The sequence below is a fragment of the Stegostoma tigrinum genome, chromosome 17 (assembly GCF_030684315.1).
Source record: "Stegostoma tigrinum isolate sSteTig4 chromosome 17, sSteTig4.hap1, whole genome shotgun sequence".
Taxonomy (NCBI): domain Eukaryota; kingdom Metazoa; phylum Chordata; class Chondrichthyes; order Orectolobiformes; family Stegostomatidae; genus Stegostoma; species Stegostoma tigrinum.
The window spans coordinates 6,581,122-6,603,485 of NC_081370.1; the positions used below are offsets into that span (position 1 = coordinate 6,581,122).

The 22,364-nt window shown below is 42.5% G+C and overlaps 1 protein-coding gene across 4 annotated transcripts in view; it reads right to left on the reverse strand.

Moving 5' to 3' along the window:
* The window catches only part of th (tyrosine hydroxylase), a 63,190-nt gene that overhangs the window by 16,238 nt on the left and 24,588 nt on the right, over positions 1 to 22,364 (reverse strand). For all 4 annotated transcript variants that reach the window (XM_048545544.2, XM_048545543.2, XM_048545542.2 and 1 more), the window contains 4 exons: positions 19,796 to 19,884; positions 9,266 to 9,333; positions 8,689 to 8,739; positions 6,080 to 6,225 (listed from right to left, as the gene is read on the reverse strand). In XM_048545544.2, coding sequence (XP_048401501.1) covers positions 6,080 to 6,225; positions 8,689 to 8,739; positions 9,266 to 9,333; positions 19,796 to 19,884 — 354 coding nt within the window. The remainder of the gene's footprint in view (positions 1 to 6,079; positions 6,226 to 8,688; positions 8,740 to 9,265; positions 9,334 to 19,795; positions 19,885 to 22,364) is intronic.

The window sequence follows — 22,364 nt, forward strand, 5'->3', positions numbered from 1 at the left end:
AAGCCAATGATGCGTCCTAACATCTCTGAGCAGGTTGATTAGGAAAATATCTCAAATCACTCGATCGTGATAGGCTATGATAATCTGACCAGCTGCTATATAAAACAGTTGAGTTCTAAGGGACTTATTGCACAATGGTAGTCCTTTATTCCAGGCCATAAGGCCTGAGTTCAAGTCCTACCTGCTCCAGAGATGTGTCAGAACACATCTGAGCAGGCCAAAACAAAACATCCATGTCACAACAGCCCTATTTGCAAGTTAGGGCCTGACTTATGCCAGTCGGTTCCAGGTGAGGTAGGGTATGTCACACATTGAGCTGGAAGCATGCTGCAGCTTTTTAAGGGAGGGTGAAGCAGAGAGCTGTGTTCTACCTGCTCCTGACCTTACTGAACGGCACGGCAGGCTCAAAGGGCAGGGATGCCTGGCTCTGGTTCGTATATTCATAGGTACCTGCTAGATACCAGCCACAACTGTACCCATTTTCTGGAACATTACTGGTGCTGTCTGCCCAGAACTGGGAGGGAATTTCTCTCCAACCATTTTTTCCAGGATTTCCTGCTCTCTTCAGGTTTGAAATACTGGTTGGTTCTACGAGTTCAGCACGACTGCTTCTTGTTTTCCTTCTGGGAAGTTTAAATTTGAGTATTTGTCTTGACCGCATTATAATCTTTCAATGCAGCCCTCACTCTTTTGCAGACCAAATTGTTCACTCAATTAGCACCTGTGATGAGACATGTAGTAAATTGGGCTTATTCGCTCTAGAGTTTGGAAAAATTAGAAAATTAAACAATGAAAAATTAAAACATGCCCTGAAAGGATTTGACACAATTGAAAATTAATGGGTTTTGCCCTTTGCCTGAGAAGCTAAAGGAAGGGTCACAGCCTCAAGATAATGGAATAGTTCATTTCAGATCGAGATGAGGAGAAATTCCTTCACCTAGAGGGTTGTGAATCTTTGAAATTCTCTGCCTTGACAGGTTGTGATTCTCTGTCGTTGATTATATTCAAGACTGACATTGATAAATGTTTGATCTCTCAAGGAATCCAGGCACAGCTGGAGTGAGCAGAGAAATGCAATTGGGGTTCAGGATCAGCCATGATCACATTGGATAGCAGAACAGTCTAGAGGGACTGGTCAGCCCTTATTTCTTGCAAACTTGTATTTTATCATTAATCAGGAATGGGAAAACTGCAGACTTTTCCCTACCCAAGTCCAGGGTTGATAATAACAGCCCTAACATTGCATTGGCTGAGATCTTTAAAAATGTTGATGCTGGCGTGTGAAAGCACAACTTCCAGGAACTTCTAAAAGCCTTGCTTGTTTGGTTTCATTTTAATTTGAGGAAACTGATACTACTATTTTCTAACTTAATAGTTGCTGGCTCCAACACTACGCGGTCGGTGTCAGGGTGGATCTGGACTTATGTACAGATCTATACATAAAAGTCTTGTGTTGCTATCATCAAAGTAGTCTGCAGTAAGGTGCTGGAAACAGTATAAATCCAGTCTGACATTTTTACGTCATATTATATGGAACTTTTGTTGTTTCTTGCCTGAGACCAATAACTATATAGGCTGGATTTTATGGCCCCAAATTTCCTAAGTTGTAGTCAAACCCTAACCCATGTGTGTGCATAAAATGAGAGTATTACTGAAGGTAAGTGAGCACCATTTGAGGGGAACAATTGAAGAGCTGTTGAACTTGTCAAAGAGGCAGTTGATTGCAATGTTCGGTTTCCCACACTGGTTTTCAGTAGTTAATGTGCAAAAATCATTGGGAGAGATTTATACCAAGTGGAACAGAAGTGCAGGATGGACCAAGGGCTAGGCATAGCTGCAGAAGGATGTTATTGGACATTCTTGACTCTCATTTTAGAAGGCCCTATCAAGCAAGGACAAAGTGAAGGACAGAAGGAATCATAGAATCCCTACAGTGTGGGGACAGGCCCTTTGGCCCAACAAGTTCACACTGAACCTCAGAGCACCCACCCAGACTCATGCTCCCGTAATCAACACCTCCCTGAACACTGCAGACAATTTAGCACGGCCAATCCACCTAACCTGCACATCTTTGGTCTGTGGGATGAAGCCAGAGCACCCAGAGGAAACTCACACAGACATGGGGAGAATGTAGAAACTCCACACAGACAGTCACCCGAGGGTGGAATCAAACCCGGGTCCCTGGTACTGTGAAGCAGCAGTGTTAACCACTGAACCACTGAGCCACCATGCCACCCCATTGACAGGGTTGACAGATAGAGATATCCTAGATGGTAAAGACTACATCAGAGGAACCAGACTCCTATTGTTCCCATGGAGAATGTTCACTCAGGAGGGGAAAATGAAGAGAGGAAGACAGGGAGGCCAAGTGACCAGGGATAGGTATGCCCTAGAGTTCAGGCAGATTATGGACCTGCTACTGTACTTGGACCAGGATAGGACAGAAACCTACAGCAGCCAGTCTGTGGTAGGATCAGATACAATCTTGTACAAAACGTCTAGATATAGAAATAGAACTCAGAGCACTCCTGTCTTCAATGACTGAATCTCTCCATGAAGCTGATTATCTTTTAATCATTCATTCATGGGATGTGGGCATCGCTGGTTGGGCCAAGGTTTATTGCCCATTCCTGGTTGGTCTTGAGAGATTGGTAGTGAACTGCCAAATTGAATTACTGTACTTCATGCAGTGTAAATGCAACCAAGAGGGAGGGCGGTGCAGGATTTTGACACAACAACAGTGAAGGAACGGCAATTTATTTCCAAGTCAGGATGGTGAATGGCTTGTGGTGGTGTTCACAAATCTCTGCAGCCCTTGACCTTCTGTGGTCATAGGTTTAGAAGGTGCTTTGATGAATTCCTTGAGCACAGTGGCTCAGTGGTTAACACTGCTGCCTCACAACACCAGGCACATGGGTCCGATTCCACCCTTGGGCGACTGTCCGTGCGGAGTTTGTACATTCTCCCTGTGTCTGCGTGAGTTTCCTCTGGGTGTTCTGGTTTCTTCTCACAGTCCAAAGATGTGCAGGCTAGGTGGATTAGCCATGCTAAATTGCCCATAGTGTTTAGGGATATGTCGAATAGGGGGTTGGGTCTGGTGGGATGTTCTGAGGATTGGTGCGGACTGGTTGGGCTGAAGAGACTGTTTGCCACACTGTAGGGATTCTATGATGATATTTTGGTTGATACACACTGATGCTACTGAAGGTCATTGGGGAGGGAGTGAATATTTGAGGCTCTCATGCCTGTGAATTAGGCTGCTTTGTCTTGGATGGTGTTAAGCTTCTTGAGTGTTGCTGGAGTCGCATCCATCCAGGTAAGTGCAGTGTATTCTCCCATTATGAATATTTGCTGGAGAGTTGAGTCTAAATTACATAGATGGACATTCTATGTTTACTGCCCTCATGTTATCAGTGGTCTCAAACTTATGCATTGGAGTTAATCCCGGCAGCAGCCAGAGATCTTTGTGGCATATCACATACTTCAGTTTACCACTGCATCGAAGTAATGACATATATAATGCTTAGGTGAGCAAATGACTTCATTCCACTCTCCACAGATCAGTTAAGTCAGGCCAAGAACCAGAGACTTTGCATGGAATGTTAGATCCCCGATCATATGAAATCGGAGCAGGAGGAGGCCATTCCACCCCTCAAACCTGCTCGACCATTTAATACGATCCTGGGTGATCTGTTTTTGTTTGTCAAATTTACATCTAACCCTTAATAACCTTTGATTCCCCTGTACAAGAAGAATTTATCCACCTTTGTCTGTAAAAACAATATTCAGTGACCCCCCCAAACTCCAGCACCTGCTGGATTCCAAAGTTGTATAACCCTTAAAGAGAAAAATGTTCTCCTCATCTCTCTCCAGAAAGGCTGACCTCTACTTTTAATGCCTTGCCCCTAGTTCTTGACTGACCCACAAGGGGAAGCATCTTATCTGCATCCACCCTGAAAAGACCAATCAGCATCTGATACACTTCCATCAAGTCACACCTCACTGCTCTAACTGCTAGTGGAAATAAGCCCAGCCTGTCCATCAGAAAACTTGCTCATTTATTGTGACTCATGCATCAGAATATCATAATCCCTCTGCATCTCACAACTCTGCAGATGTTCTCTATTTAAGTAATACTCTGCTTTTTTTGTTTAATTCTTCCTTTACTTTTTTCCCCACACCATACTCCATGTGGCAGACTCTGGGCCACTCATAAAAGCCAAAAGAACTGTGGATGCTACATATCAGGAACAAAAACAGAAGTTGCTGGAAAAGCTAAGCAGGTCTGGCAGCATCTGTGAAGGCAAAAACAGAGTTAACGTTTCGGGTCCAGTGACCCTTCCTCAGAACTGACGGTAGCTGGGAAAACGTCAGTTTATATGAACAGAAAAGGGGAGGGAGATGGGGTAGGGCATAAAAATAGAATAGAGCCTAAAGAGATAAGCATAGTTGGACAGACTCTCTGGGCCACTCATGAAACCAGCAACTTTGTCGTTGGCTCTTAGATCATAGAATGTAGAGTGCTACAGTATGGAAGCAGGTCATTTTGCCCATTGAGTGCACACTGACTCTCTGAAGAGCATCCCACCTAGACCCACCCCATATTTCCTCAGGGCTAATCCACCTAGCTTGCATATCTCTGGACACTATAGGCAATTTAGCACAGCCAATCTACCTAACCTGCACGTCTTTGGACTGTGGGAGGAAACCCACACAGACATGGGGAGAATGTGCAAACTCCACACAGACAGTCAGCCAAAGTTGGAGTTGAACCCAGGTTCTTGGCACTGTGAGGCAGCAGTGCTAACCACTGAGCCACTGTGCCACGCTGGTAGTCAGGACCACATCAGTGAATTTAATCACTCCGCCTTTACTTTCAAGAGCTAAGTCATCGATGTAAATTGTGAAACCTTGAGGCCCCAGCAAAGATCCTTCATGACATATTCTGTCAGTCAAACAAAGAACCATTTATGTATACTTTCTATGGAAAATAACATGTTACCTCACTGCACCATGAGCTTTTCTGCAATAACTTTTGATGTGACAACTTATAAAATGTCTTTTATAAATCCAAGCACCGACAGGCTCCCTTTTATCCACAGCATGAATTACGAATGCAAACAATCCAATAAACTGGTTAAAAATGATTTAACTTTGACAAAATCGTGTTGAATCTTTCCAATTACCTTGAGGTTTTCTGAACATACAGCTATTATCTTTCTAATAATTAATTCTAACACTTGCCCTGCGAGAAAAATAGGCTAACTGGCCGACAGTTTCTAGTTGACTGCTCCATCCCTCCCTTTTATCAAGATGCAGTGGACTGCATGAAAGTGCCCATCAAAGGCTCCATCAGGACGTTCAGCAGTCTTCACATTGGTGGTCAGGACTGACCTCTGGTTCGTCGCTTCCCTCCTCTCCCACCTAATGTCTCACAGTTGCTACCTGATTGAGTGTGGACAGCCCCTGGGCCCAAACTTCCTAATTTGGTTCTTAACTGGCTGTTTGATGTTTGATTTACCATGTTCAGACGGAGAGGGGAGAAATGGTGGCAGTGAGTGCATGCCACAATTCTGTAAAATCTAGCGCTATGTATCTGCAGGCTCTCTCAGCACAGGAATTGAAATTAACATTCTTGCAAAATCATTTATTTCACTCTTTAAAAGAGTGAGGATGAATTGATATCTCTTACAATGTCACATGTTCCTAGGTCTGGATGCCTACAATTAGAGCAGTGAATTTCAGTTGACAGGTTGCAGCATTCATGAATCACAATCATAAATTACTTCAGACCGCCATTGATACCCAGGTTTTCAATCGTCAACACCCTGAACTCCTCAATCTCCTTTTCAGGTCTCTACAGCCTTAAGATTCAACTTCAAACAATACTTCTTAGATAAAGTGTCATCTGTCGTAATGTTTGCTTCGCTGGCTTTAGTGTTGCTTGTAATTTGATAATGCTCCTGCAAACCACCTTAGGACGTTTCACCACTTTTAAAGCTGATGTACAAATTGCAAGCAAAATGTTGAAAATATTAAATATCTTTGGTCGGATATTAAAGCGTAACTCAAGGCAAACCTTTCAAGAAGCAGGAGACATCTTCAAGTTGAGGGATGTTGTCTTTGTTGTAATTACACTGTTTCTCCAGCAGTCTGAAGGCCTCCAGGTGTTCGGCGCAAGCATGCGTTGGATACAAAGTTCTTAGATTCACAAACACTTCTCTCCTGGGTAGCAACATGCCAAAGAGATGAACAATGCGTGCAATTAGCTCAGCAAGCATTAGAGCATTCCAAGTTTTTTCATTATGCTCCTGGCCTAGCAGATTTACCCTCTGCTGCTGACCTTATCCTCCTGGCTGAAGTACGGATACCATAAAGATAAGGTTACTTGTAGGGGAGATGGTGACCTAGTGGTACAATCACCACACCGTTGAACCAAACCAGAAACGTGAGGTAACATTCTGGGAATCCTGTCCCAGCAGAGGGTGGAATTTGAATTCAATGAAATAATCTGGCATTATGCTGATTGGGGAAAAACCCATTTGGTTCTCTAATGTCTTCCAGGGAAGAAAACTGCCATCCTGACCTGGCATGGCCTCCAGTGGTTCCAGACTCACACCAATGTGATTAATGCTTAACCACCTTCTGGGAAATAAATGTTGGCCTGGCCAGTGATACCTGGAAACCCCTGAATGGCTGTAAATAATATAAATAACCTGTGGGCCAATGGAGATAGAAGGTATATGACACCAGAGTGCTGCTCTCCCCTGTGAGATTTATGCTTTTCATTAAAAAAAACTGAATGTTCAAGAGTTGCCAACATCAGCCGACAAATGTGGGTCTCCAATACTTTGGAGATCAGTAGGTGTCCATTTGCTAGTAGCATTCTTGGTTGGAGATTTCAATGCAGTAGAACACAAAGGCTTTTCACTTACATTTGTATGGAGGTCAATTTTGTACTGCACTGGCTGAGACCAGATAACGTAAGCTCAACTCTTTTTTATCAGGTGATATATTTGACCAGTGACTGATCAGCAGTGTTGCCTAGCTGCAGTTTTAAATCTCTGATTAAAAAGTGTTGGAGCACGCATTGAATATAGCACTGCTGATATATAGAGAAACAAACACAGCAAAATGCCACAAAAAATGCAGGGAAAGAAATGAACAGATATACTTGATTTGATGGATAAATATTGGTCACATCTCTAGGAGAAATCTCAAATCCTCTTCAAGTGCTATTTTTTAACACCTCAATCTAAAACAGCGAACTTCTGATAGTGCAGCAATCCCTCTGTACTGCAACAGAGTGTCTGCCACGATGATGCACTGATGTCCCCGGACTGGTAATTGAAACCATAACCTCCTAAGTCAACAGACTGACCCAAGGCTGACACCACAGGTCACAGGTAGACACAGCAGTATATTACAGCAGCGAATTACCACAATCTGATGATGTGGAGGTGCCAGTTTTGTACGGGATGGACAAGGCCAGAAGTCACACGACACCAGGTTATAGTCCAACAGGTTTCTTTGAAGTCACCTGGCAAAGGAGCAGTACTCCAAAAGCTTGTGATTTCAAGTAAACCTGTTGGACTATAACTTGGTGTCATGTGACTTCTGATACAAATCTAATGGCTTTAGCAAAGATGTTGTACTCTCTTAGAACCAAAATGGCTCCTTAATGAGCACAAAACTGGGAACTACAAGGAAGGAGGACCCAAGGAAAGCCGAACCAAAAGCTTCAAAATGTAATGTTTTGAAATTGAAAGAATAGCCTCTCAACAGGAATAGGGGGATATTTGCGACTGGTTGAATACCAGCTGACTTTTATATGTTTAAAAGCTTTTGTTTTATTCGTTGGATGAGAACATCACTAACCAGGCATCATTTATTGCCCAGAGGGCAACTTAGAGTCAACCACATTGCTGTGAGCCTGGAGTCACATATAGGCCAGACCAGGTAAGTAAGGTGGTTTCCTTCCCTAAAGGACATTAGTGAACCAGATGTTTGTTTCCCCAACAATTGGTGCATGGTCATCGTTATTTACTGAATTCAAATTCCCCCATCTGCCATGGCCAGGATTCAAACCCAAGTCCCTCAGACATTAGAGATAATGGGAACTGCAGATGCTGGAGATTCCAAGATAATAAAATGTGAGGCTGGATGAACACAGCAGGCCAAGCAGCATCCCTCAGACATTATCTGGGTCTCTGGATTAATAATCCAGCAATAATACCACCAGGTCACTGCATTCCCAACACAGTGGTTACCTAAAGTGGGAAGTCACTTCATGCCTCATGTTAATGTTCCTCAAGTCAATGGACAAGGACAATTCATGAAAGTAGAGTTTAAGCAATATGGATAATGTTAGAATTATTAACAAGCAAATCCTTCCAAGTCTCATGCATAGGCAATATCAGGTTCAAAGGAAGTGAAATTCCTCCTGTAGATCATTTAATTGAGGATATTAATGCAGAACAATCTGTAGGAAGGGGAGCACAGGGGAACCAGGCTAAATAAAGAGGTGAGATACATGATGGATGAGCTTAGTTAGGCCAAATGTTCTTTTATTGACTACAATGTTTCTTATGACTGTTCCATTTTGTATTCAGGCCCATTTCTTTAGTTGCCAATAAGAATCTTTCTCCAAGGAACTTTAATAAACAAAAAATGAGGAAGTGGACTGACCATGTTGCTGTTTCCTCGGGGGTGTATTCCACTCTGGGAATTGGTTGGCCACTGTGAAAAAAAGCATCAGTTAACATTCATTAGTTGACATCGTTGTAGTAAGCAAGGCAAATCGATGAAAGAGACTGAATTAATTCACAATATGGGAAGTAGGAGCACAGACACTCAGGGCTAGATTTTACAGTTCACCAATCGCTAGGGATGCGGTGGAGTCGGTGCTAAAATGCTCTGGGAATCTTATTTTTTTGGCAGGGTGGTAACCTCATTACTGGACCCCTCTCACCAAGCCATTAGATGGCAGTACCCTTCCCCCGTGTCATTTTCTTCCCCTAGTTGCCCTTTTTGTCTGCCCTGTCCATCCTAATGTCTCACATTCCTTTCCCTTTCACTGAGGCTTCTAACTTAGCATGGTGATAACACCAACTTCATCCTGTGTAGCGCGAAAATATTTCCAACTCTTTCTCCTTGACTTTGGCCTTGCCATGAGAAAAGTTGTCAGGGTTCAGGCAAGGTCTTTTGTCAGGGGTTGAAGACCCCTATGCTCCATTAAATCCCTTTGAAGTCACTGTGTACTTACTGTTTATAATTTATCGCAATTTCAGCAATCTGCCTTCGCCGCTCCCTGTACTGAGCATCCGCGTATCCCTGCCATAAAGCATCAAAAGACAAAACAATGAAGTAGCAAAATGGCAAAGTTACACTGCACAATCCAGTAAGGTGTAAAAGTTTAGACGTATTCTCTCCCACCTCTGGAACAAAACGTCAGAGTAACATGTTGGTTTAATTGATAGGGTTAATTTCAATAATTTGTGAATAATTCTATTATCATTGTCTTATATGATTGAACCAGGATTGTCAACGATAAACAACTTCACAACTCTTCTCAGGCATAGTAAGAACTGCCAATGCACTAACTTGACGACTCTTCTTGTTTTTGGATGGTATTTAGGGTTACATCAGTCGAACTCCAACAGAGATACTCACAAGGCAGGGGAATGTGGAATGTGGCTTTTGTCTTGTTCAAATACAGTAAAGCTACAGTTGACCAAACAATGGCAGAACTCTTTTCAAACAGCACATAAACTGTGGAGATTAAAGTCTCGAAACAAACACCATCAATTAGTAGACAAATTATGTACATGTTGTTAAGCTTTTAATGCATACAATATTTTAGTGCAGGTGTTACCCATTCATTTTAAATAGACTTACACCTTCATGGGAATTTTGTGAGAATATGATAAGTACACTTATACCCACAGGTATAACAACTAGATTTCATAAACCCTCCATCTCATTGGAGAAGAAAATGATTAAGAAGCATGACAAAACCTTGTTACTTGAAAACTAGCAATGTGATCAATGGTGTTTATCTCTATAAATCGCATAGACTAAATCCATCTGACTGCTGACTCCCCATTATTATTAATGTCATTTTTATTCAAGCAAACATCAGTATTTTTTATTTCAGAAAATGAGAATTAGCAAAGGCTCACAGTATAAAGAATGACCAGCTGTAACCATTGCCTGTAGAAACCTTGTTTTCTTTCACCCCTTTATTAGTTTTCTCATTAGCTTTAAGACGGATTTCTAATGATTGCTTTTCACTTTGTCAGAAGTCTTTATTCTCTTCAAGATATTTGTCAAATTACCTCCTGATCTTCTTAACTTTGTAGCAGAATAACTTAACTTTCCATTCCTTGCTTCATAACCATTACTCTTCATCTCTCCACCTTTTGTTGCTTTTACATCCTTCCTATGACGGGATGGCTAAATTACATATGAACAGAAACACAGGTTAACTATGATCTTTCAGAAGTTAAATATTTCTATCTTTGCTTTATAAGAATTCAAGACTAAACCATTTTTTCCCTTTCCTTTTGCTGTTTTACCTATTTACTCTATCATCTTTAATAGCTTTTGTACTTGCACACTAAATGTCCTTTCCTTTCAATCTTTTTATGTGTTATTATCTAAGGCCTGGTTTCTTTAGCAATTTTAAAATACATGACCACAGTCTTCTAAGTCAAATTGTATCAGGCAATCTTTCTAACTCCTCCTGCAGCCCTGAAAACATATGCTCCCAAATCGGTGTCGTCAGCAAGTTTCAATGCTGTTCCCTCAGCTCCGAAGGTCAGTTCAGTTGTGCAAATCAAAGGGACCCCACACACAGATGAAGCCTGTGATTCATCATTCATCTCATCACTCCGCTCTTTTTACCTGTCATGCATATGGCCGTATTCCTTCTTAATTCCACGTTCCGCTCTATTACCCATTAGTCCCTTACGTGGTGGCATATCAAATGCTGTTTAAAATTCCAAATAAATAAACCTCGAGCTTGCAGTTCCTCAACCTTGAAAATGTGCAGTTTTCTGGGATATGCTCCAGGCTCAGTCCCCTTTAAACATCGTCCCCTATGGAGTCTGATTTACATTTTAGGACTTTCTGGGCAACCCAGACGTGGCTATAAAATCAGTCCAGTCCAAACCACAAACAAATGCGCGTACTTACAATATACGTGGAGAGGGAGACATTGGCTGCAGCTACAATAAACTTGAGTGCACAGAAACAGATGTAAAGAACACGATGTGCCTCAGTAGAATGTTGAGTCTGGGTAGAGTCCCATAAACTTCCTGAGTTCTGCAGGGTCGAAGCTGACAGTTTATAGGATTTTAGACCCTGTTTTGTAGTTCAGCTAAAACAAATCATAAAATGTTACGCTGATCTTTTTGGCAGGCTCTTGCTTTCAGGATACACAACAGGGACCAGGCAGTGACCAAAACAAAATAAACTACTGAATGAGGGTGGACCACATAATCCTCCATCCTAAAAGGTGAATGGACTAAGTAGCAACTCAATGTCAAAAGATGGTTTATTTTAAATAAACCACCATTTAAATTGAGTGACATTTGCATTGCATTGAACCATGTAGTCGTTTAAAAAGACATAAAAATATTCAACATTATACTCTGCTTTCATCAAATAAGTGCATAGTGTAATGAAATCTTCCTTTGTCTCCATTTTGTAATGCCCAAGTCAACAGGCTGTGACTATTGTAAAATTCAAGAAAGAGACAGTTTCAAGGAGTTGCTCCATTTAACTATTTTAAAGCAGTCCATTCAATACCGTCTTGCAATGAGGGTGGGGTTTGTTGCAATGTCTCAGTTCATCATACAGATCAGTTCAAGGGTTAATGAACAGTCAAGGTTAACGAGTTAGTGGAAGCAATCAGAGGAGAATGATGCTAACTTTGGGTTTTTCGTCAGTCCCATACATAGGAGAAGGAAGGAGAAGTACCATCTTGAAAAGATGCTGCTATTGCAGGCTTAAAATTATTAAGGCTCAGAAGTCCAAAGGAGCAGGAGGTGCAGCTAAATGTTGGGTTTCAGGCTCAGGAAAAGCTCTGGGAGCTATAGTTGTAAATGCTGTTAATAGTTCAGTGCAATTGACTGCAAGGATGAAGAAAGTCCACCAGCAGCATTTGCTTTATGGATCTGACCAAGGTTATAACTTGGAGCAATACAGGAGGCAGTAGCAGTTTGGCAAAGCCAGCTATCTGTGAAAAGCTGAAAATGTGCCTGTGAGCAGGTGCCTCAGAAACCAGGAGAGTGCAGTCCCAGTTGGAAGAGCAAATGACCAGAATGTGAGCGACTGTAGAAACAATCTGTTTTTGAAAGAGCTCCAAAATCTTTGAAAGAGAAGAAATTGGAATCACTTGTAAAGTTTAATCAGGTTTGATGAACCACAGCAGCACTAACACCGTGGAATTATGGCAAAACCCATGGCATCTGTCTTGATCCCATTATGGATGTTCAACCATAGTTAATTTATTATCTATATATACCTGAGGTTAGTTCTGGATGCTGGAAATAAGCTGTCTGTGTATATTGTGGATTATATCACTGTTCTAAATTTTTTTTTTGTTATTTATTCAAACCCTTAAAATCCTGTTGCTTTATTCTCTTAGTAAGTGCCTGGCAAATTACACTTTGTCAACTTTATACAAAGTTTCTGGTTTCTTATTTTCTGAAGAAGGGTCCTGACCTGAAACATCAGCTTTCCTGCACCTCTGATGCTGCCTGGCCTGCTGTGTTCCTCCAGCTCCACACGATGCTATCTCAGACTCCAGCATCAGCAGTTCTTACTATCTCAGATTTACCAGGATGTTGCTGGGAATGGAGGGTTTTAGTTATAAAGCAAGGCTGAATAGACTGGGGCTGGAGTGTCAGAGGCTGAGGGGTGATCTTGTAGAGGTTTATAAAATCATGACGGGCATAAATGGAGTGAATAGGCAAGGTCTGTTCCCCAGGGTAGAGGACTCTAAGACTAGAGGGGAAGGATTTAAAAGGGACCTATGGGGCAACCTATTCATGCAAACAGTGGTGTGTGTATGGAAGGAGCTGCCAGATGAAGTGCTGGAGGCTGGTACAATTACAACATCGAAGAGGCATCTGGATAGGTAAGTGAATGGGAAGGGTTTAGAGGGGTACAGGCCAAATGCTGTCAAGTGGGACTAGATTGATTTTGGATGTCTGGTTGGCATGACAAGTTGTACTGAAGAGTCTGTTTCCTTGCTGTACAATTCTGTGACTCTATAACTCCATGACAAATCATATTGCAACATTTTATGCTTAAATGGAGCTATTAATGAAATTGTGTGTAGTTTGTTTTTCAGTGTTAAGGTGAGTTTTACTGAGGGGCTTCTTAATTATTGTCATTCCTTGTCACAGGTTTTGGGCTTCTGCATTATTCCACTCACTTCGGCGAGTCTGGTTTTCAGCTTTGAATGGCAAATAGCTTGAATAAACCAGGACATTGGCACAGTGCTAATAGAAGAAGGTCAGATTCATTTATTCAATCATTGCCTTGCTACAGTATGTTGTGATGTTAATGTCAGCACCTGTATAAGAGCTGGTTGAGAAGTTGTCAAGTGGTGAAGGTGCTTCCTCTCAGTCTCCATCTCAGGCAACCAGCTTGTAACTGATGTCCATTTCAAGCCCACCGACTCCCACAGCTACCTAGAATACACCTCCTCCCACCCACCCTCCTGCAAAAATTCCATCCCCTATTCCCAATTCCTCCGCCTCCGCCACATCTGCTCCCACGATGAGGCATTCCACTCCCGCACATCCCAGATGTCCAAGTTCTTCAAGGACCGCAACTTTCTCCCCACAGTGGTCGAGAACGCCTTTGACCGCGTCTCCCGCATTTCCGGCAACACATCCCTCACACCCCGCCCCCGCCACAACCGCCCTAAGAGGATCCCCCTCGTTCTCACACACCACCCCACCAACCTCCGGATACAACGCATCATCCGCCGACACTTCCGCCATCTACAATCCGACCCCACCACCCAAGACATTTTCCCAACCCAACCCCGTCTGCTTTCCGGAGAGACCACTCTCTCTGTGACTCCCTTGTTCGCTCCACACTGCCCTCCAACCCCACCACACCCAGCACCTTCCCCTGCAACCGCAGGAAATGCTACACTTGCCCCCACACCTCCTCCCTCACCCCTATCCCAGGCCCCAAGATGACTTTCCATATTAAGCAGAGGTTCACCTGCACATCTGCCAATGTGGTATACTGCATCCATTGTACCTGGTGTGGCATCCTCTACATTGGGGAAACCAAGCGGAGGCTTGGGGACCGCTTTGCAGAACACCTACGCTCGGTTCACAATAAACAACTGCACCTCCCAGTTGCAAACCATTTCCACTCCCCATCCCATTCTTTAGATGACATGTCCATCATGGGCCTCCTGCAGTGCCACAATGATGCCACCCGAAGGTTGCAGGAACAGCAACTCATACTCTGCTTGGGAACCCTGCAGCCCAATGGTATCAATGTGGACTTCACCAGCTTCAAAATCTCCCCTTCCCCTACCGCATCCCAAAACCAACCCAGTTCGTCCCCTCCCCCCACTGCACCACACAACCAGCCCAGCTCTTCCCCTCCACCCACTGCATCCCAAAACCAGTTCAACCTGTCTCTGCTTCCCTAACCTGTTCTTCCTCTCACCCATCCCTTCCTCCCACCCCAAGCCTCACCTCCATCTCCTGCCTACTAACCTCATCCCACCTCCTTGACCTGTCCGTCTTCCCTCGACTGACCTATCCCGTCCCTATCTCCCCACGTATACTCTCCTCTCCACCTATACTCTCCTCTCCACCTATCTTCTTTTCTCTCCATCTTCGGTCCGCCTCCCCCTCTCTCCCTATTTATTCCAGAACCCTCACCCCATCCCCCTCTCTGATGAAGGGTCTAGGCCCGAAACGTCAGCTTTTGTGCTCCTGAGATGCTGCTGGGCCTGCTGTGTTTATCCAGCCTCACATTTTATTATCGGTGAAGGTGCTTTGTCTGCTTGGAAAATGCTTGTGTTTTTTGACTATTGATTGACAATTGTTCAGTCTCATTTGTATCACGTAGATGCTTTACGAGATCTACAGAATGATTCTGCATCACCTGCTTATGGTGTGAGGGATGAAGCCATTGACAACTCAATTGTCCTGAACAGAGTAATCAGTAACAGTGACAACCTACACATTGATGCTCAGTTTGGGTTCCGCCAGGGGCACTCTGCCTGTCACCTCACTACAGCCTTGCTCCAAACATGGACAAATGAGCTGAACCACAGGTAAGATGGGAGTGATGGCCTCTGATCTGTTCAATCTCAGTTGCACACCTTCTCCAAGGTTTCTCCAAGATCCCACACCTGCTGACTTCAGATGTCTGCGCACCATGAGCATCAGGAGGAGAACTAACCTTGGCATGGAGGCTTCATTTGACCGAGTGTGGTATCAAGGTGCCCTAGCAAAACTGGAGTCAACGGGAATTAGGGAAAAGTCTCCACTGGTTGCTGTCATACTCAGTATAAAAAAAGATGGTTGAGGTTTCTGGAAACCTATGATCACTGCTCCAGGACATCTCTGCAGGAGTCCCTCAGGGCCAGGTCCAACTCTCTTCAGTTGCTTCATCAATGACATTTCATCCATTGTAAGGTCAAAAGCGGGGGATGTTCGTCCATGATTGCACAATGTTGAGTATCATTCACCAATCTTTCTGGGCTGATAAATGACAAATAACATTCATGCCACACAAATGCCAGCCAATGACCATCTTCAACAAGGGAGAAGCTAGCCATCTCCACTTGATGGTCAATGGCATGACCCCTGATGAAATACAGTTATCAGCATCCTGGGGTTCGCCATTGACAAGGAATTGAACTGGATCAGCTGTATTAAAAAAACTGTCACTACAAGAGCAGGTTGAGGCAAGGAATTTTGAAGTGAGTAGCTCCTGACTCACCAGTACTACTATCTACAAGGCACAAGTTAAGAAAGTGATAGAATACTCTCCTCTTGCCTGGATGAGCCCCACCGCAACAACATTCTAAATGTTTGACACTTTCCAGGACTAAACAAGCGGCCTCATTGGTACTCCAGGCACCAGTGTCAGCAATCAGTCTCTGCACTACCCAATGCCCAGTGGCAGCAGTGTGCACTGTCTTCAAAATGCATCGTGCCTTCCAAACCCACAAGTCTCTAACAGCTAGCACAGGACAGTGGATCCATGAGTACACCTCCACCGACAGGTTCCTCTCCAAGCCACACAACGCCTTGACTTACTACATTGCCTTCCGTCACCGTCACTGGGTCAAAATCCTGGACCTTGTTCACGAAAAGCACTGTGGATGGAGATGCATCACAAGGACTGCGGTGGTTCAAGGAGGCAGGTCACCATCTCCTTCTCGAGGGCAATGAAAGATGAGGAATTCGGCCGTGTCCACATCCCATGAAGGAATAAATTAAAAACATAGCCATAGTTGTCAAAGGCACGATCCCCCTTGCTAAAAGCTGGGAATGTTCTTGACATCACATCACGTCTTTTGCTGCCCTCTGTTGACAAACGCATGAAATGACTGGGGAGTGTAGGGTGACAAATGGAACAAATCTTCACAGTTAATCATGCTTTTTATAATATGTCATTATTATCACTTAATAATACAGCGTTCTGGCATTTTTTGTTCAGGACGTTTCTGGGATATAATCCAAGATTCAGAGATACATCATGACAAAAGGCAAGGATTCCACCAGCAAGGAATTTACAATGAGGGCTAGAGCATTGAGCTGGAAAGTAATTTTGCTGCGTCTGCAACTGATTCACTTACAGGCTTACGCTTTAGATTGTTTTAATCCATTCTAACACATTCTGCATTTATATGCATTCTGCTTATCCACGTTAAGTGATCAATATTAAGCAGGCGGAAGTAAATATTCAAAGCCATTTTGCTGAATCTGCTGAATGAATTTTGATCAGAGACTATCAACCTGAAGCATTCATTCAACTTCTTTCTCTACAGATATTGCCTAACCTGCTGAATATTTCCATCATTTTCCGTTACATCAGTTTTCCTAACTTCTACACTTTGCTGATTTGCTGCTGAAATTGCAATTCTTACCACAGAGCAGTGAATTGCACGCTCTTAGTGCTTCATTTTTGAGGAATAAAAAATGATGGATAAGAGGCAGGTTCAACTGTATGAGAAGTAGAATGCTTATAGCTAGCTTTTGCCATGCAGCTGTGGACACATTCTAGCAATGTCCAAAGATGTTTTTAGCAGGGTCCACTTTTCCAGGGCAATACTGCCATCTGCTGGTATCTTAAATGCAGACGCTAATAAGACAGTGAGTTTGGCCGTAACTGTGAACAGTCTCAGTCTCTCCTTTCCCCCAGCCATGGCCAATGGTAGAACTCTTGCCTTTGAATCCAAGGTCATTGGTTTAAGTCGCACTGCACTGCTTTGAATGAGGAATCACAGAATTGTTATGGCCCCAACTGATACTGGTAAAACCAACCTTCCTTCCAATGACTCTTCCTGCTGCCCTTGGAAAGCAGCTAACATAATCAAAGACCCTTCCTACCTTGATCATATTCTTTTCCACCCCCTTTTATTGGGCAGAAGATACAAGTGTTTGAAAACATGAGCCAACAGATTTAAGGACAGCTTCTTCCCTGCTGGTATCAGACTTATGAATGGACCTCTCATACATTAGAGTTGATCTTTTGATGCGCTTCCTCTGTAGCTATAACACTATATTCCACACTCTATTACCTATTATCTATTACCCTGATGTACTTACGTGAGGTATGACTTGTCTGGTTAGCTCACAAAACAATACTTTTAGGTGTACCTTGGTACATGTGACAATAGTAAATCAGATCAATTCAAATCCAATCAAATTATTTTTTCCGGCAACATATTCCATACCCTAACTGCTTGCTGTGTGAAAGTTTTTTTTTCACATCACATTTGCTTCTTTTGCACAAATCAAGTGTGATGTTCTTAGTGCAGGACTGCATTGTTCAAGATTCTGCCTTTTGAAGGAGATGTTAAACCAAAGCTCTCTCTGACCTTTCAGGTGTATGTAAATAATCCCTTACCACAATTTGACAAACGGCAGGGGACCCCTCCCTAGAACCCAGTATCCCTCAAGCAACAACGTGAAAAGTAAAAACAGTTACACAGATTATCTGGGTATTGTCACATTGCTGTTTGGGAGAGCTCAGTTTGTTTAAATAGGCAGTCACATTTCTTACAATACATCAGTGGCCTCACCATGGAAGCATCTATTGCTTATGAAGAGATCTGGGACAACTTGAGCACTTGTAGGATGCTATATGAATGCAAGTTGTCGTCTGCATTCTAGTTTTTCTCAGATATTTCAGAGTACATTTGTAGTGGCTGTAATGATATTAATTTTCAGCATAAGTTATATCCAGTTGCATTGATCATTAACTACTGCAAGAGCTGGCATTAAACTTCACTCCAATGCTACATCTGCTAAGAGCTGTCCCCGCTGCCCACTACTATGCTTCCTCCAATCATTTGAATTTCATTTTCCAGACCGTATGTCTGCTGATCTGGTGCTTGGAGACTCATAGACACAGAGGAATGCAAGGTGATGGAATCACTAACTAATTCTTGACCACCAACACTATTGGCAGGCTACACATCCAGACCTATGAAGACTGCAAAACTACAGAAATTTTGCTTGAGAGCTGGCCTTTCCACTTTATGTGGAATGTGCTGTATGCGTTTAGCTATTTCTTTGTCACATGTGTTAATCTTTCTTTTGATGCCAAGCACCTCCAAAGTACCTATTCCAGAAATGCCGAGATTTAAGGTAGTGAGCAACAGATAGCACTTGCTTCTTACAGGTGAACAGAAAGGAATAGAATTGTGCTGAGGAGAATTATATTAGCACAGGTTATATAATCCTATCTGCAAGCAGGAATGCAACAGCATACAGCATGAACACAAAGTGAACAGTATCGAGCAAAAGACACACATCTCTTTTCATTGTATTTTGTAGCTGTTCAGTAAGTTTAAGAGTCGCACATCATGAAAACAGACACTTCACTCCAATCAGCCCATGTGAACATAATCCCAAACTAAACTCTTCCCACTTTCCTGCACTTGTTCGATATCCCGCCAAACATTTTATTCATATATTTGCTCAAATGTCTTTTAAATGTTGTAACTGTGTCTGCGTTCATCTTCTGGAAGGTCATTCCACACATGAACTGCTGCCTACATTAAAAAAAAATTGCCTTCCTTGTTTTTTTTTAAATCTTTCTCTTCTCACCATAAAAATATGTGCACGCTTGAAATTCCCTGCCCTCAGGCAAATCACCTGCCATTCACTTTATCTATGGCCTTCACGATTTTATTAACCTCAATAAGGTCACACCTCAACCTTCTGCGCTCCAGCGAGAAAAGCCCCAGCCTATTCAGTCTCTCCTTATAACTCAAACTCTCCATTCCCAGCAACATCCTGGTAAATCTCTTCTGATCCCTCTCCAGCTTAGTGATATCCTTTCTATAACAGTGCGACCTGAACTGTTGCTATTAACTATAGCAGGCATGGCAACATCAGTTTGATGGCCCAGAAACGGGCCATTTGTCCTGCCTAGTCTTTGTTCATGAATGTGTTCCGTATGGGCCTCCTCCCAATCTGTTTACCAACTCTTATTCCTTTGAATTGAAAGATTTTGGTTCGTCACATATCCCCAGCAAAGATTCCTTCATGTAAACATCCAACCTTACCGGGTGATCCAGATCCAGCTCCGGCTCATATTTTGTAACTAATTGGTGACATCTATCCAAATCTGACAGTTTTTTTGGAAACCAATGAACTAGAAGCAGAAAAAGGGGAAACAAAATGGGGAAGAAGGTAACTAATTGGAGCATTTCAAAGTATCGAAAGAACCTGTAATGTAGGAACCAGAGTATTATTTGAAGATAACCACTTTATACAGACCCTGTAATGGACAGAATAAGTCTGCAGTATTTTCAAATGATCAGCATGATAAATGGAGGAACTAAGTAAGGGTAGGGTAATGTAACATGTCACTGGTACGTACCTACAGCAAATCTGTTTGTCCCATCAGGATTGTAGATGATTTTAACTCAATGAGTCACTGAATGAATTTAATTATCAGCAACATCAGAGGAGCAGCAGTCATTTAATATTATTTAATCTTTGTCCTGGTCCAATTGTAGAACCCGTGCTACGCATAAACTCTGCTCTGGGGCATGAAGATAGCTGGGAAGAATTACTGCCTTACGTTTCCAGCCTCTCAGTTTTCCATTATGCTATAGAAAGTAGTGGAAGCTTGAAGCATTAACTGGAATACATATATTGACTGATATCTATATATTATACATTATAATATAGATAATGTATTTTAAATGGTATAATTGAAAGAAATTGAGTACAATTCTTTGCTATTTAAAAGCTAAAAAATAACACTATTATATGACAGTGCATAACAAATATCTGGAATGCATTATCTTAGCTCAGTTGACAACATGCTCATCTGTGATACATGGTCAGAAGGCTGTTTAGTACCTAGTTCAGGATTTGGACACATAAACAAGGCCAATATTTCAGTGCAGCGCTGAGGGAATGTTGCACTGTCGGTGTTGATTTATTTATTTCTGGTGAACATCCTTGATAATTCCAGGAAGAATGAGGTTCTCCTCAGCTCACCTGTATAACATTCATTTGGTTGCTACTTGTATGCCGTTATTGTGTCCTGTTCATTGGTCAGAATATTAATTACAATTCATTGAATGTGACGCATGCCATGTCATTCTTCAGCATTGCAATGAGGCATCATATTAATGTAATTTCTTTAAAAACATTGCCGCAGTTTATGAGCAGTCCTACATATCTTTTTTAATTCACATGCTGTCTACATTTCATTCACATTCATGATAACCTGCCATATAATTAATGCATCATACTCAAAAAGTATAGCAATTTTGTTTTTCTTAAACTTTCCAATATTTTTCTTACAGATTTTCTCATTTCACCCCTTCTCGGGATGGAGGTGATATTTCAAACTGAATGCAGGTCCACGGATGTTTTTAAACAAATTTGACAGCTTTGGCAGGGAAAATGAAGTACCTTATGTGGTTGAAATCTGGCGGCTAATTTAACAATGAAATAAACTTCTGACCACATTTCCATCACTTCAGAAACTTGTTTCATGGGTCTCCACACCTCACCTTCAAAATTCACTCTTTTCACAGATGCATAGTCCAGTTAATGTGTACCATTTATAAGATGCACTGCAGTAAGTCACTAAGGCCCCTTCCAAACTTGCAACCTGCTACCATCTGAAAAGACCGGGGCGTAGGTGCATGGAACATACTCCCTAAAAGTTCCATTCCAAGCCACCAACATCCTGACTTGGAACTATATCACTGCCCCTTCATTGTCACTGGGCCAAAATCTCAGAACTCCTTTCCCAACAGCAATGTGTGTCCTCACACCCCAGTGACAGCAGCAGTTTGAGAAGGCAGCTCATCCCCAGTTTCTCTAGGGCAATTAATCAATAATTAGGCAATTAATATTGGCCTGGCCAGGAATGCCTACCTTCTATGAAGGATTATATGAAACTCACTTACATCACTATGCGTAAAGCACCGATCTCTGCTCTTGCTTCAGTTCATATGTTATTGGAAATCTTTAGTGATGTCTTTGTTACCTCTGACATAACTCTTCCAATGCACTTCAGGTCAACCCACCACTTTCCACTTTTAATAAAGTTGAATTTGCTGCCAGAGTGCTACCTCACACCAAGTGCTGTTTAACTCTGTCCTCACTGATCCACACTAGCTGCCAGAATGCCATTACTTTGATTCCTCTCCTCGATTACAAATTCCTCTCTGTCTTAGTAATTCCCTCCAGCTACGTAACCCTCCAAGATATCTGACCCCCTTCAATATTGGCCTCTTGAGCTTCCCCAATTCTATTGGTCTCCTGTTGGCAGTCATGGCGTTACTGACTAGGGCCCTGAGCTCTGGAAATGCCTGTGTTAACCTCTGCACCTGCCATTCCTCCATCAGTTACTTACAACATACTTCAGTAACCAGGTCACATGTCACATCTCCTTATGGACTTCCTTACACATCTCCTAATGTAGATCAGAATGAAATTTTGATGAATCATTCTCCTGTGTGAGGGAGGGACATCTTATTATCTTACTGGTTCGACATAAATGCATTTTGCTATTGCTATTGAATCCAGCAGTTTCTAAAGAAAAGGACTTAATTGCTGATCTCATCTTGAGTTTCCTGGTCTCCATTGGGACAGCAGTAAAGCTGT